Here is a 16,392-nt window from a genome sequence, read left to right on the forward strand (position 1 = left end):
GGGGGGGGGGAATGGTGTCAGTCCCCACCCTGGGCTGTGCCGTGGGCACGGGTGGCTCCGTCCCGGTCACCGAGAGCACTCCGGGCCTGCCCCGACATGGCGGCGCCATCCCCAACATGGCGGCGCCCGGCCCGCTCACAACATGGCGCCCAGGAGGGTCAGCGGTGCTTCTAGAACCTTCCCAAGGGGGTGCTGGGTTGGGGGGGGGCAGAGTGGGCGACACGTACCTTCATCCGGTGCCCACAGTTCCTGGCTGGGCGTAGAGGGCTGGAGAGCCCGGAGCGACCCCGTGAGAGCGACCGCCTGCCCTGAGGCTGAAGGAGGGGAAGATGAGGTGGCGGCCGGCGGCCTGGGGGAGCGCCCTGCTCCTCGCCCTGGGGCTCTCCACAGCCTCGGGCGCTCGCCCACCGCCGGGCTACGCCACCTACGAGATAGTGCGGCCGCAGAAACTGAGCCCCCGCGCAGGGAGGGCCCCGGTGGGCGAAGCGTCCTACGCCATCAAGGTGGAGGAAGAGAACTACGTGGTGCACCTCACGCAGAAGAAAGGACTGCTGGTCAAAAACCTGCCCGTCTTTACGTACAGCCCCAGCGGGGAAAGGCTGGTGGAGCAGCCCCACGTGCCGGAGTGCTACTACCTCGGCTACGTCGAAGGCCGCCCGGGCTCCCTGGTGACGCTGAGCGCCTGCTCCGGCCTGAGGGGGCAGCTGAAAATCGGGAACCGGAGCTACAGCATCGAACCCGTGCCGGGATCCCTCACTTTCCAGCACCTTCTCTATCGAAGGGAGAAGACCGAGGACAAATCTCTGACTTGTGGATTGACCGAAGCGATCCACGAGCGACAAGGTAAGATCGGAGCTAAAACACCCTTAAGCGCGCAGGACTATTTCCAGAGGTTGAAGCACACCAGGTACRTTGAGATGTTTGTCGTGGTGGACCACTATCTGTTTTCCTTTCAAGGGAGGAACGAAAGCGCTGCGATGCATCTGGTTATAGATATTATCAACTTGTCAGAAACATACTACTACTCTCTAAAGGTTCGCATCTGTCTGACTGGGATGGAGATCTGGACACACAGCAACTTCATCAGCTACAGCCAGGATATAGAATACGTTCTTAACAATTTTAATGACTGGGCAAATCGGGATCTTTCTCAGAGGATGAAATACGACCTTGCGCATTTATTTACTTACAGGGACTTTGGACTAGTTGTTGGGCTGGCATATGTAGGTACCATTTGCTATGCTGGTTATAACACAGGTGTTGTATCACACATACGGAGAGATTTYGTAATCTTTTCGATTATTTTTGCTCACGAGCTGGGTCACAATCTTGGGATGGAGCATGATACAAAGGACTGCGTGTGCGGGAAGGCCACTAAATGCTACATGACCGGAGAATCACTGGAAAACAGCAAGGCTTTCAGCAACTGCAGCATGAAGAGTTATTTAGACCTGCTCGACAGAGGGGATGGYGACTGCTTACTCAACATCCCAGAGCCTCATAGACTTTTCTATTCGAAGCATTGTGGCAACAAGGTGATAGATGAGGGAGAGCAGTGTGACTGCGGGAGGCCGCTGGACTGCCAAGGCAATCCTTGCTGTAACCAGAACTGCAGGCTGAAGCCGGGAGCTGTCTGCTCTGTTGGGCAGTGCTGTCGGAGATGCCGCTTCCATGCCGCAGGACACAAATGTAGGTCAGAAGCAGACGAGTGTGACTTGCCTGAATATTGCAACGGGACTTCTGAGTGGTGCCCGGAGGATTTCTATGTTCACGACGGGACGCCATGCAGTGACAATGGCTACTGTTACCAGGGAAAATGCGCAACCTACGACAGCCAGTGCAGAAAAATCTTTGGGAAGGAAGCTCGGGGTGCTCCAGAAAGTTGTTTCAAAAAGCTGAATGTGAAAGGGGATCGATTTGGCAACTGTGGAGGTGATGGGTCCAAAGTAGCTTTTGTRGGATGTAAACCCCAAAATGCTCTGTGTGGTAGGCTGCAGTGTGTAAACGTAAAGAGAATACCCTTTTTTGGGGGGCCTGAAACCATCATTCAGACACCAGGGCCCCAGGACTGGTGCTGGGGAACAGGCTACCATGCTGCGGTAGATATACCTGATATCGGAGCAGGCCTTGACGGCACCAAATGTGGTCCACAAAAAATCTGTATTAACAAGACATGCACAGATGCAGTGGTTCGAACAAAATGTAACGCAAAGGTTTTGTGCCAGGGAAAAGGGGTTTGCAACAACCTCAGACACTGCCACTGTGAGGCTGGCTGGGCCCCTCCAGACTGCCAGTTCCACGGCCTGGGAGGCAGCGTGGACAGCGGCCCTCCACCACCTCTTGTGGTATCCGTGGCGGAGGTTGTCCRAAATAAAGCTTTTGGGACTGCAATAGGGATCTGCATTCCTGTTGCCCTCGCTCTGATTGCTCTCCTCATTGTTGTAACCAAATACAGAACGGCGATATTTGCATTTTTCAGTACAAGACTAGCCTAAGAGGAAACAGATTTCTGCAGCTGAAGAGCAGAGTACGCAAAAAGATGACAATGTTTAAGAAAAACAAAAGCAGTGGAAAATCCATCAGCTGCAGGCCCCTGTGGGCATGTCCCTGAAGCTGCATGCCAGTCCCAGGAGATGCATATGAAGTGATTTACACAAAGTAACTGTGTAAACTGTATAAAAGTCAGTTACACAAAACTTGAGTATTTCCTCTTCTTGTATTACCTACTATGTAAATAAATGTGTTTTGGACCTGAAAAATGAAATGATTAGAAAATAAAGTGTAAAAGTTATAAAGTTGTTTTCATTTAATGCAGCTAAAGATGCATTTTTATTTTTTAAAGAATTGTGAGGCCTTAGTAAATAATTCACTTCAGCATCTAGAAGTGTATAGGCAGATTTGTGCCAAGTCCTGCTCACCTGGCTCATGAGAGGTGCTCCATTGTGTTATATAAGCAATTTTTTCCTAATATTGTAGCTGAGTAGGAGTTGGCGTGAAGAATAGAAGCGAGATGTGTGAAAAGTCAAAGCATGGAACTGAGCTCTGATTTTTTGTGCTACAATGTAACTTTTCATTCCAGTGCAGTTGGCTATTAGTATGGTACATGTTTTCATTTTTATAGTAAATTAAAAGTCATAGATTTAAAAATAGTCATCTTTTTCCTTTACTGTTAAGTTGTAATAGCAAACACCTGACAAATACCAAGAGAAGTAAAACATCCTTTGGCCACCTACCTTTAGGGGAGCCATATCAGACCACTGAGCTGTTACATACAATTTGCTGCATTTGTAGAGATACTTCCATAAGGAAAAAGTCTGTATTAAAGATTTACCATGTTTAAAGGATCTATGTAAAGTCCTTACAAATCTATAAAATAAATAACTACCTTGAAAAGTGTCTGTCTCTGACAGATCTGCTCGGGCTTTTCCTGCATTAAATTTAACTTTGTTGATGATGAAACAGTTCAGATCAAGGAGGTCAGAGACCGGTTCTGGCTGACATTGCTAGAATGTGACAAGGCACCATTAGGAGGCTGCTCATTCTTCTTTTGATGTAGGAACTCATCACAGCAGAGTGGACGTGGATACCTCTGTGTCTGGAGGGCTGGCAGGGAGCGTGCTGGCATAGAACTTCTTCTGTGAGCGCAAGAGAGGAGTTTGTGTGTCAACGTCCCGGCAGGCATTGCGTTTGAGGGAGAGAAAGACATGCTGTGTCCAGCCATACACGATGCAGTTCAGAAGTCCCTGGGAAGATGCTGTCAGAGCCTAGTAGAAACCACAAGGGAGATCAGAGCTGTCTTGTCAGCCAGTGCTGCGTAACRCTCAGCAACTCCTTACCAGGCTGTCAATCCTGGTACGTTATGCCAGACCTCCATTTATAGCATGACTTTTATCTAACTGCATTCACATGTGATATAGGAATCTCACAGTTACTTTAATCATCTCTGCTAATTGCAGYCTCCTCAGTCACATCAAACAGCTGGACAAGTGTCAGCGAGGAACTGCATTTGCAGACCTAGACTTTCATAGGAATGGAACAAACTAACTGAACTCTGGGAACCCCGTGTAGTCCTATTTTTTATGATTTCTCTGACATTGTGATTTTAGCTACTGAGGCTTTTTCAAGCCTATAAAAAACATAAAACAACTAAGAAAGATATTTGTCAACTAAAAGTATAGATAGATTTAAGTTCACACAACAATGGTCTTTGAGGCTAGAAACATGCCTTGTCTAGTAGAGATTAGAACCAAGCAAACACTAATGTGGCTGATCAAGTAGAGAAGGCAATACATAATGATCGCAGATCAAAAGTTTTACCTGTAGAATAAAAAGAGCCATGTAGACTTTGCCATTTGCTGAAACTGTTAGCTTCAGTATTCCAAGGAGGACAGCTGTGAAAGGGGATTGACAAAAAGATATTGCTTTAACCTGAACTGTTTCAAATTTCATTGTCACGTATCGTGTCTTAGGAGATTATTACGGAAGTAATTCAGTATTCTGCTAACCTGGTCCCCAACAGCAGAAGAACGCGATGGGGTAAAAAACCACTCGTTGTTCCACCACTTTAATCATTGCCCATTGCTGATCTCCCAAGAATCCTGTGGAGTTTACAAACCTTTTGTACAAACCACGGGCTTGAACGAGTATAACCTAAAAAGAATAAGCATATATAGCGGTTTGTATTTTATACACACACACTGATCTCGTTTGCTCCTTTAATACAGAGTATCTCATGCTTTTTTATCCAAGTCTTCACTACAATCTATCAAACGTTTTCATGCCATGCAACAGTGTGCTCCTGCGGGGGCAGTAGTCTCTCTGCACGCGATCTTTTCCAACCTGAGGAATCTTAACTGATTTGGTCTCCTGCTGTACGGAAGCTTGCCCATGCACTGGGTGATCTGTGCTGTCATTCTCCGAGCCTTCCCTACTTGCTAAATCCTTTGGGGGAATAAGTTGACTGARCACAGGGTTCCAGATGGATTTATATGGTGGCACAATGATATTTTCTATTCTCACACTCTTCCAAAAGAGAGGCAGTACCACACAGTTCTTTCCCGGACATTGCCTGGCCATTCAAGCAATCTTGGGAGACTGCTAAACATCATCAGTGCAAAGTGACCTGTGACTCACGTAAAGATAAAAATGGGCAAAACTTCCTCTCACAGTTATCATCTGGATGCAATAGCTAGTGCACAGGGACTATGTTTCTTACCAGAATGGCTACAAAGCTGATCAGAAAGGAAATGAGGAAGACACCAATGCCATAGTAATACATTGCACGGCACACAGAGTCACTCAGTGTTAGGAGTTCATTGGTGGGCATAGCTACTTCTGTGTGCATCAGGAGACATCTGAGGGGAGAAAGGGAACACATTGAGCTCTTGCTGTGGCTCAAAAGCAGTGAGGCTGTTGTGGAGAGAAGCCTGCAGCTTACCCATGCTTCTGGCTGAAGTTCTGATAGCAGTTACTGCTGTTTCCCAGGCAAAACACGGGCACCATCAGAAGAAAAGGGATCAAGCTAGGAGGAGAGAGGACAAYAGGACAGTTATTACACCACCACGTCCTCCCCACACATTGCTTGTTCTTTCTCCTGTCACTGTGGAGGACTTAAAAATTGTTTCTATTGACATTATATTGGAAGAGCACTTTCCCAGCTTTGCTAACTTCTGCACACTCATTCATGCAAGGAATACTTGTTAAATAGAGCAATATCTGAAAAACATTATGCAGCTACATAGCTATAACTAAGTTGGATGGAGAAAAGTCCTCATGCACAGACTCTGGCTCTGAGTTTGTTGGCTCACTCTACTGTCATTGATGAACACACGTTTTAGTAATACCTGCTTCAAAATAAGTAGAGGGCAGGGATCACTGTAAGTGTTTAGTAAACACTCCAGTTTACTAAAACCATATCATTCTGCTGGAGGGAATTAAGTCTTACCTGGACAAGATTGTTGCTACTCGGCCAATGTAGCTCACATAATCTATAACCTGCAAAGTCCAAAGAGCTTAATTAAATGATCATTTCAGTATAATCATTGATTTACAGGAAATGGCTCCCACAGAGCATTTTCAGTAGCTCAGGGTTCTACAAATGCTGATTAATCCCCAGACCAAGTACAAATATTTGTTTCCACTTTGTAGATGGGGAAACTAAGGCTCAGACAGAAGGCATCTCTGGTTGTAGTATTAGATTGCTAGCTTTTGCCTCTYCATGGCCTCACAAGCAAAATTTGGAAGTGCTTTCCAAGGCAGGATTCATGGCAAATCACTCTTTACCAAATCAGTACTGCAGAGTTCACTGYGCACTAAGTTGCAACAGAAACAACCACTGCTTCCAGAAGTTTACTGACTCATTCTCCCTCAGGACTAGAAGATTTGAGAAGGAAATTTTAAAACTGGAAAAGTAGCAGACACTTGAAGAGCTCTCTGGAGACACTCACTCATTTTTTGTAGTTCTTATTCATTTAACCTAGCCGTGTTCATCAGAAACCTCATCACATTCTGATGAAAAAATGCAAACAATTCAGAGTGTCCTGGTCTCTGTTCACTGGAAATGTACTTTGGCAGCTGGCATCCACACACTAGCTAGGACAACACAATACAGGCACTTCTGTAGTGCTGGAGAACTTATAGTAGATGATGTATTTTGAAGAAGAGTCTAGCCAAAAAGAAACCAGTCCTACAAATGGATCCAAACCCTACAGGCAAGATTCCTTGAAATACAGTCTGATCTGTCCAGTTTGCTGCTCCTGCACAGAGGCATGAAATATCTGGGGATGCAAAGTATGCCGTGGACATCAAATGTCTGAAGAAGAGAAAAGTTATACGCAGAAATGGGACTGATGTTTTCATTAAGAAGAGCCACATAAACAGCCTGCTGTCTAGCAGCAATACATTCAGAGGAATTCTAGTTACAGAGCAACAACAGTGCCTCAGTGTTTAGCCAGGTGTGAAGAATGAAACAACTGCAAAGAGAGATTTTGGTCACACGGCATGTGAAGTGTTTGTTTAGCTTGTAACTCAAAGGGTGTTTTTCTGAGTACTGTGTCCTTGTTCCTCGGTTCCCAGCGATTACATTGGTTCACAAAAGGGCTTTTATAGAGGCCAGTGATGATGAAGTGAGGACTGGCCTTTGCTCAGATCCCACCAGTCATTTCATCACTAGCTCATTTTGTCACACCTTTTATCTCAAACTCTTACAATATATTACTGATGCTCTTGAATGTTGTATGATGTCCAGGGAAGGTAGAAATTATCATCTCTCCGTTCCCGCTTGTCCTGGTACCCCCTCCTTTTCTGTCCTTCCTAGAGACTCATTCCTCTGCTATGTACTAGTAGAAGACCACGAGAGCAACAAACCAGTTGCTCAGCTGATACATGCTGTACCTCTAACAGTAGAAAAACTTCACCAATGCCCAATCTTGAACTTCCTCTGCTCTGAAATGTACACTGCCATTGCTACTGCCTGATTTGGTATTGCAGGCCTAATCTTTCACTAAGATCCTAGAGCAGACCCAACTCAAACTCCGCTGCTAACTCAGTGGCATGGGCAAGATACATCAAATCCATACAGCCACAGGGCAGAAGGGCCTTCAGAATCCTTGTGGCAAGATTTGCTGTTACGTATGCACTTCCTAAATTGCCACAAAACCACAGGTAGATCTTGGTACCCAACAGTTATTTTATAAGAATCCTACTCACCAGGGGAGATGTCCTGTACAGGTTCTGGTTGTATTTCATCTTTAGGTCCATGTACAGATGCCAAGTGTAGTTGACAGTGTACAGAAAAGAGGCCACATAAAATATCTGAGAAATACAAATAGGCAGGATTTCAGTTAGCTCATCGCCGATAAACCCAGAKCCTGAGGACCAAAGACAGGATGTGAAACACCATAGTGGACCACGAAAGGAAAGATTCCCTGCATGGTGCAGGAGCTGTATAAACAAGCACCCATGGCCATCATGAGCCCTTGTGCTCATGTCCGCTGGGTTGCAGTGGGACACAAACTGGGAAAAGCCAGATTGAGGAGGCTTCCTCATCTTAATCTGCTCAAAGAAAGCCTCATTTTGGCCTAAATACAGGGATGGGAGAACTGATGGGAGCAGGACAGTCCTACAAACAAAGTCTTTCTGAATTGGCTCTCTTTTTTAGCCACAAACTACACAACACAAAAGGTGCAAAGGCACTTTGACCCTCTTCATGCCACATCCATTAGGAAACACAACACCTGCTGAACTTAGACTTCCTCCTTACATAATGGGCTCACTACACAGTAAATTAACGGAAACAAAAAACAATAGTATATTTAAAGAGGAAAGCAGGAGAAGAGACTACAATATCTGCACAAACTCCGTGAGCCTGAGTTAATGTGTTAAGAGCCCTTTTCTTCTCCATGGGAAAAAGGAGGAAAGAAAAGATATAAAATGCTATTTCTCATGGTGAGTTTCATGGTTCTAGTTTGGGATGAGACCTAATATATGAAATCTCCTATAACAGAACAAATTTCTCTTGCATCTGTTCCTGAAAGGTCAGCTATGGTTACTCCAGGCAGCCAAGTATAAACAGTGCTGCCTAATCATACTGTATGTGTGYGTGTTGTGTTTGTTACAGGAAACACATGCTTCAGCGGCAAAGGCAAAGAGGAAGGGCTAGGCAAGTGAACTTTTCTGTTGATTTGCTGTCCTCTGCTTAAGAGGGAAGGAGCACAGATTTGTCGTCCTGGTATCATGTAAGTCCAGGAAAGTAATGACTAAATAAAGAAACTTGGTCTCCCTCACTGAGATTGCCAGCTCTCTTGGCTGATTCTCAAGAGGCTGAGTCCAATGGGCTGCTACATTGCAGACGGAACATTACAGTGGCTCTCCAGCTCATTACAGGTTTAATGAGGGTTTGTTGCCATTCTTCTGTTATTTCTGAAGAAGGACACTGAAATAGTCCACAAAGATAACTTTCTTGTGCTTCAAAATACCTCAGAGAACTCACRAAATGTCAGCTCTGCCTTCTTTTCTGGCAGAGGAAACCAAAAGCCACTTGAGAAGCTGCTGGCAAAAGGACAAGGGAGTTGTGCTCTCCTGAGACCCACCTTTAGGGCTGCAGACAGCCCGGCAGCAATCAGCATGAGGGGCTAAAGCAGACACTGGGGGACATGCAAGTCCCTCATTAGAAGCTCCCTTCTGCAGCTTCCCATTATATGTGACAGTTCAAATGGAGCCTGCTAGGACACTATTCAGCTGCTGGAACTCAACTGGAAGAATGTGGGAGAATTGTTTAATTATAATCACAATCTCTCCTCTGGACTTAATTGCAGCACAAAGGCAAGGCAGGGAGGAGGAAAGAACAAAGTCAATGGAYAGCAGAAGGAAGCACTATTTACAGTCATTATCGTGACTTCAAACAAGAGTATGGGGCCTAAACAAGGAAAGTCCATGGAGCAAAGCAATTTAGTGATAAAGTGGTGGCGAACAGGCTGTGTAAGCCTATTGCCCTGCTCCTAAAGGCAATTCCACAAGACAGCCCTATCACATGGAGAGTTGTGTGGGTCTTTCCAAGGGCTGTCAACTGCAAACACCACTGCTAAGCAGTCCTGAGCCTGTCCCTACCCCTGTTGTGCAGTACATTTCAGAGTTTCTAGGTGTCTTTGTGTGAAGAGGTTATATATTTTTATGAGACTGCCAGGAATGCAACCTCTGCAAGACTTGTATGTACAGCACAGGCAGGATGGGGCCAGGAGATGTTTATTCATTTCATTTGGYTACAGATCACTTGTGCTCTGCAGAAGGTGCTGGTCAAACCTGTTACTAGCTCCTACCTACGCACAAGGTGTTCCCACCATGCAAGAGCACTGTTTGGGTGCTTAGTAAGGTGTCCTGCACTGTGTCACATGCACCATGTGGGCACAGTTGCTATGGCAAGTGCTCCATTTGTTTTAATTCCTCCCAGAGCAAACAGCAGCAAGAACTCTTGCCAGATGCAAGCCGTCTCTGCCACCCCTGCAGTCCTCTTGCCAGGAGTGGTCTACCAGCCTGGTTCCTCCATCGGCACACAGGAGACAAATCTGGCGATCCTGTGGCTAAGCTCAGGATGTGGTGGGCACCCTGGACATCCCACCACACTGCCCTGACTGACTCCATTGGCCTCTGACGAAGGCAAGTCCTGCAAGGACTCCCCCAGAGCCCAAGGTCACTTCTGCCTTTCCAAAAGTGGAAGCAAAGCTCCCTCATTGCTCTCCTCCCGCCTTCTCCACACTTGCTGTTGTCCCTGAGAAGCTTGCTACATGCTGGAAAAGCAAGAGAAAACAGAAGTGTGTGGGGGCACAGAATGCTTATGTTTTAAACTGTAAAGAAAAGAGTGTGTCAACTGAGGAATGATGCCATGCGGTCTATATCCAACATGTCTCTGTCCCATCAATGTAACCTGTCTTCCCTGAGTCTTAAACCAGCAGTATCACCAGCAGTAAAAACTGTCCTCCACGTAAGAACTGCAAGTGAAACTTCTCTGCAAGGCCTCAGAAATACCTTCAGTCCTGCATGCTCCTTCCACTTTCAGGCTCTGCAAAGCCTCTCCTAAGCTGTCCTTATTTTCCCCTATACTATGTTCTAGAAATTGTCTTTGATGTTGCTCTGCGTCATTCCCAAGTGGTCAAATTACACACACCTTCCTGTTCCATGTCTCAAAGTGAACATACGAGGTTGCTGCTAAGGCAGCATAGAGGAGCTAGAGAAATCAGAGATAAGCCAGAAGTGGAAAAGCTGCTCTCCAAGTGCAGTACTCGCCATTGTGAGTAATATGATTTTACCCTCAAGTATAGCTCTTAAAACAACGCTGAGCTGTAGGCACTCATCCCCATCCTCTCGCATACCACACACAGTTACTTTCCTGTCCTGTACACRAAGAGCCTTTCCAGCATCAGGCACWGTGACTCAGTGGAGACATTTCAGTTCCTGTCTGTGGGTCCCATCACACTCCCCAGGGAGGTACACACAAGGCACATGAAGGCTCCTGACAACTGCTTGTTCTTCCCAGTTACTTTGTTTGTGGGGCCTTTAAAAGGAAACTGTTAACCCCAAAGATCACCACTTGCAAACTACTACTCTGGCCCAAGCAAGGCTGTATCCTGCAGAGTTTTTTGAGTGTAGTGATTTGCAAATCCTAAAGAATGGAATAGGAACACAGTGAGACAAAGGCAAATTACCAGAAAAAGGACATTTCACTTATTCCGCTTCAACTAYGCTTCAGCACATGAAATCAGCCCAGATCCTGGGAAGGCAACCAAATCACTGGGGCATGAGGCTGAGCTTGCACTGACAGAACAACCGATGTACATCTCTGGGATTGCACGAGAGGGGATAGGGCCAGGTCAGTAGGATCCCAGGCTGCAGGGTCCTTTACATGAGTAACGTTGTAGGTCTGTAGGTCTGAGCTCAGGCAAACAGGAGAAGGTGCCTGTTTCTGCCCAGCATGGGGGAAGCATTAAGAGGAATAGAAAAGCAGCAGTGCAGGACACACAGAGATAAYTGTTGGCACTTGTCCAACAGGAAATAGATTAAGATCCATCAACTCACTTTACAGAAGCAACCCAAACACTGTAACCACAAAATCCCATGCTCCATTTGCCTTCCTCATTGCCTCCCACAAACTATATCTACCTAAAACCAAGCACTGTTATCTCTGTTTTACACTTAAGGTGAAAAGACTCAATAAGTCAAGTTCACACAGTCTCTGCCAAAGCCCATCTGGAAATAATCGCCCGTGGCCCTGCTCTGATCACCAAGGACGGTAACCGTGGCAATGAGTGCAAAGTAACAGCATGAATCGTGATACCAAGGCTACTCACTTGTCCTGTTGCTTGCAGGTTATAGCAGACGAGATCCTCCTTCGAAATTGGTGTGCTATAGAGAAGTGCCCCAGCAAGCCAACACATGCCGAGAAATAGGTCAGAGAGGCTCAGGTAGAAAAGAGGGCGAACCTGGGAAAGGTGAAAATGGTTAGCAGGTCTGGGCAACATTTGCAACAGTCCCAGGATCACCCACAGCAGTGTTGCCCCTTGTCCAGATATGCTTTCACCTCCCAGCTATTCTGCTAGTGCAGCTCTTGCTGCACAAGAAAACTGTTGTGCTTCTTGCACTCAGGTGCTGTTTTAATATAGATACCCTACTCTAAGCACTCTTTCCACTACTACCAGTGTCCCAAGATCCAAGAGCACCATCAARTCGTACAGAAAACATTTGCAAGGTCCAGAATATTATGATTCTGCAGAATAGGATAGATTTGCCAGGGAGAAGTGATGTTGTTTATTAAGTTAGCTAATACAAAAATCAAAGTTTTGGGGAAATTGATTTTTTCAGGTCTGAAATAACCTGAAAAAGACTTTTTTTCCTGTCTCTTTCAAGATTACTTGAAATCAGTTGGTGACTAAAGCTGAAACCATTTTATATACCAAATTAATTTCCCGCTGTGAGAGCCACTGGTCTCTGCTGCACACTGTTCATATGCAACACTGCATCTTGCTGGAACAATTGTGTCCCCTCTAACGACATTTTCCAGTCCACTTCAAGTTCTCATGCACTGGCCAAAAGCTGAGATGTTTAGGACTGTAAACACTGCAAGAAAATATTTGTGCAAAATTCTGGCCAACATTTTCATTGTTAGTGGGAGAGCAGCCACTCAGGAAAACTAGCCTAATTGTCTACATTCTTAATTGTAGTCTTTGGTACCTAATTTTCAGCATCCTGGAGAGAAAATTATGGATTCTTTTTTCCCAAGGGAAAATTATAATGCTAAACACAGCATGAAAACATTTCAAGAGGCCTTAATTTGGGCAAGATTGTTTCATAGAACTGAGCTTTTGGGCGAAGTTTGCCCTGGTATTGTCCTTTAAGTAAATGTTTGCCACCCATCATGGTGCATTGTCTCTTTCTTGTGAATAAAGGCAAAGAGCTTAGTGAGATTGATAAGCAATAAATCTGCTAGAACTAGACCTGTCCTTATGGCTTAATTTTCATAGGGAAGATCCTGCTAAGCTCCATCCTGTCATTAAGCAGTAAGGCTGGCCCTCTGCTTTCAAACTACCGCTGTTAGCGGAGTTTGAAAATATCTGGAGCTAGTTYGTACGTCATTGCATTTACAAATGCCTCTTTTAACCAATTATAAATTCAGTGTTCCTCTTGTTAGTGCAGAATCAAAGCACAGGCAGGCAGTCACAGGGATGACAGCCTGGGGATGCCTTCCAGATCGTTAATGTGGCAGGTTAAAACTAAGCAGCTCTGAAATAAGCAAAGGAACAATTTTTGCAAATGAACAGGTGACCCCTTTCTCTTGTGAAACTGTCTTTGGAGGCAAGCACTGCTGTTTGGTTGAGGAGTTATTTTGGCACAAACTTAAATAAAGAAGTAGATGACATAGTCTGCAAGTAAAAGGCAGAATGGTTCTTACTTGCAAAAGGRAAAAAAAACAAAAAAGGTATTTATAAAATAGAGGAAGGGAATGTAAAGACGTAATGGTTCAGATGAGTGGCCTGGCCAGAGCACATATGCTCATCTTGCTGTATCCAGATACCTCTCAGGGATGTTTGCCTTTAGAAAACATGCTGCCACGACAGAGGAAACCCTTTGTTTATTCCTTGCCATCATATCTTCTGAATAATATAGCACATGCTGAAGGTGTAATTGACCCCACGGAGACAGAAAATAAGCTTTGAGGATTCAGTATTTAATTTCCTGGGCTGGGGGCAGTAGAGGAAGTTGTAATAATACTGTTCTCTCAGCCTCCAGAGTTGTTTGTTTTTAAACATTTTACTCTGGAGTCTCATGACTCAGAGAACGAGCTGTTTATGGCAAGCTCTGATACAGATTTCTCCAGGCCCTTTTGTTTACAAATTTGCCCACAGGACCAAGAGAATGGGGCTGAGGAGAGACTATTTTGCCACTTTTGAAACACCAGCAACACATCCCCCCTGGCAGCAGGGCATGAGCCTGGCAGCCTGATGCAGACTAGCCAGTCCAGCTGGTATCCATCACATCCTGTGCAGATTTGCAATAATAATCTGAGCAGAAACATCTGGACTCCCTTGAGCAGGAACGACGCATCTGTGGCTAGGAGCCATGTGCAACTCACAAGCCGCTGGAGCGCAGCTCTCGAGCCATGGCCCCATCACATGACAGGCAGCACAAGGGCTCCTGAGTAATGCAGGCTCCTAGCCGTGGAAGTAAACCTGCCACGGCTGCTGAATCACGCTGGGGCACCTGTCAYACCCAGCTCCATCCCGCACCACAGCGGAGGACCCCGGGGAGAGCGCGCCACAGCTGGGGTTCGCCTGTGCTCCGTGGCACACCTTGTGCAGGACAACCTCAGGAAGGTTGTCTATCACACCCCTAAGGCTGCTAACTCCCAGCCTTCCTTCCTCCCCAGGACCTCCACAGCTTGTTCTCAATATGCTGGGCAGACTGTCTCTATGAGGCTGCCTACCTGGGAGCCAGACTGCCTGGCTTACTGTAAGCAGTGCAAAATTGCCCTGCAAACCCAGACATGTATTCACCTTCTCACCCTGCTTCATCCAGCAATGTGTCAACTGTTAGCTTAACTGCATGCCACCCYTCTTCTGATGGTGATTTACTCACTTCCCTGAAAGCCCTGGTCCTTGGGTTGCAGAACAGATCTGCAATATGTGAAGAGCTTTGAAAACAAGGGAGGTACAAAACAGCTCTACACTGACAGATCTGCCAGCTGTACTGTCCTGCTCATAGCAGTAACCTGTTACATGCGTGGTCCATACACTGGGCTGCCAGAGGTCCACAAATCCTGGATGAGGAGCCAGGGCTTCACACAGATCAGCTCTGTGCATGTGCACTGCCTCCAGTGCATCCTGAGCATACAGCTGGAGCACGCCTGCGCAGCAAGCCCAGCAGCCTTTGGAGGGAGGTCCACGATCATTGCAAACATGCTGGCCAGCTGCTCAGCACGTGTAGTAGTCATGATACCTCCCAGACACATGGGATTCCCTGCACATGCGATCTACCCATGCGTGGTGAACTCTGAACRTGCCAGGCACCACATGCATGCTGGATCAGCACTGCATGGGTGGAAAGGCCCACGCTGAGTGCAGATTGTGTCTGAGTCCTACTGCCTTAGCATTAGAAATGCTAATGCTTCCTGTGCATGGCCAGGGCAAATTTTTCAAAGTCTGGACATGCCTCAYTGCATAGTTCAGCACAACAATCTGCTTTTCAGTCTATTCTACTTTTGTATGGACTTTGCAGAACCTTTGATTTAGTAGCACATCTGCCTGTAAAAACTACTCAGAAATGCCCAAAGGCAATGATCTGTAAATGCATTTCCTACAGAGACATATCCAGTTTACACTTACTAGCTTTCTGCACACAGGTCCTCAGCCCTCCATGCTTTTTGCCCCACAAAGGACRTCATTCTAAGAAATCCCCATTCCCAGGCATGGCATCAAAAGCCTGAAGGGCTTTCCCAGAGCTGCAGAAAGCGTGGTGCCAAGGAACTTGCTTCTCCCTGAGTGGACGTAGTTCAAGGTTAGTCTCTTAAACGCCATGCCGTGAAGAAAGAGCCCAAATCCTGGAAAGCCCTTTGCCTCCCAGATGCAATAAACACAGTTTAACCACGTAAGCCAGAGATCTGTAATCATTCTTAGCAGAGACCTGTGTGGGCCAGGTATTCTGCTACATATACGATCCACCTGCAGGACAGACTTAGGGAGGGAAATGGAGGTGCAGGCCTTACCTCAGGGGACCGCATGGCATTTTGAAAGATGGCGTAGGCAATAATCGAGCTGGAACCTATAACACTGACAAAACAAAGCACAGGTTGGAAAAGGAGCACATCTGTGTCGCTGGGGCTCTCTCATTCCTGAGGAAATCAGCGTCATGACGATAACTCTCTCGAGCCGGCAGGAAGGAGTGTTACGGGCTGCAGCGACCTGCCCAGCCATGCCAGGGCTGTCCCTGGTGCCGGGGACATGGGTTTAGCAGCACATTCTACCTTAGCATGGCCATGGTGAACTGTATCCACTGGAGAGCCGAGTAAACCTGGGGGAGAAGACGAGGTGTGAGCTCAGCTCGGCCCTCCTCCGGGCGCGACGCAGCCCCACGCGCTGCAGGGAGCCGACCCAAACGTGGACCGGAGGAGCCGTGTCCGAGGGGAAGGCTGCGGTCCCGTCTGTCCGGAGCCGATGGCGTGGTGGGGGGTGTGTGTGGAACGGACGGGGCAGAACCACAGCAGAGGGCATGGGATATTGTCCCCACGAGGGGACAGGCAGGGTCCCCAGGAGAGAGGACAGGGCAAGACGCCTGTGAAGGGACAGGAAGGTGCCTCATGAGGGGACAGTGTCTCTGTGAGGGGACAGGGCAGGGTCTCCATGAGGGGAC

At 46.7% G+C, this 16,392-nt stretch overlaps 2 protein-coding genes across 2 annotated transcripts in view; one reads left to right on the plus strand and one right to left on the minus strand.

The window, feature by feature from the left end:
- Positions 1 to 329: 329 nt before the first annotated feature.
- Positions 330 to 2,627, plus strand: LOC146590501 (disintegrin and metalloproteinase domain-containing protein 20-like). The gene is given in 2 exon segments (XM_085314481.1): positions 330 to 2,491; positions 2,493 to 2,627. Coding segments are annotated over 2 exon segments (2,223 nt in total). The 3' UTR covers positions 2,554 to 2,627.
- Positions 2,628 to 2,855: 228 nt separating this feature from the next.
- The window catches only part of TMEM116 (transmembrane protein 116), a 14,429-nt gene continuing 892 nt past the window's right edge, over positions 2,856 to 16,392 (minus strand). Inside the window, exons 2-11 of the mRNA XM_085314511.1 lie at positions 16,007 to 16,053; positions 15,749 to 15,812; positions 11,841 to 11,972; positions 7,708 to 7,812; positions 5,945 to 5,994; positions 5,438 to 5,521; positions 5,216 to 5,354; positions 4,506 to 4,650; positions 4,318 to 4,391; positions 2,856 to 3,764 (exon numbers count right to left, since the gene is read on the minus strand). Coding sequence (XP_085170637.1) covers positions 3,564 to 3,764; positions 4,318 to 4,391; positions 4,506 to 4,650; positions 5,216 to 5,354; positions 5,438 to 5,521; positions 5,945 to 5,994; positions 7,708 to 7,812; positions 11,841 to 11,972; positions 15,749 to 15,812; positions 16,007 to 16,053 — 1,041 coding nt within the window. The 3' untranslated portion in view covers positions 2,856 to 3,563. The remainder of the gene's footprint in view (positions 3,765 to 4,317; positions 4,392 to 4,505; positions 4,651 to 5,215; positions 5,355 to 5,437; positions 5,522 to 5,944; positions 5,995 to 7,707; positions 7,813 to 11,840; positions 11,973 to 15,748; positions 15,813 to 16,006; positions 16,054 to 16,392) is intronic.

The sequence above is a fragment of the Rhea americana genome, unplaced genomic scaffold (genome assembly GCF_003343005.1).
Source record: "Rhea americana isolate MKP2758 unplaced genomic scaffold, rheAme1 scaffold_405, whole genome shotgun sequence".
Classification (NCBI taxonomy): domain Eukaryota; kingdom Metazoa; phylum Chordata; class Aves; order Rheiformes; family Rheidae; genus Rhea; species Rhea americana.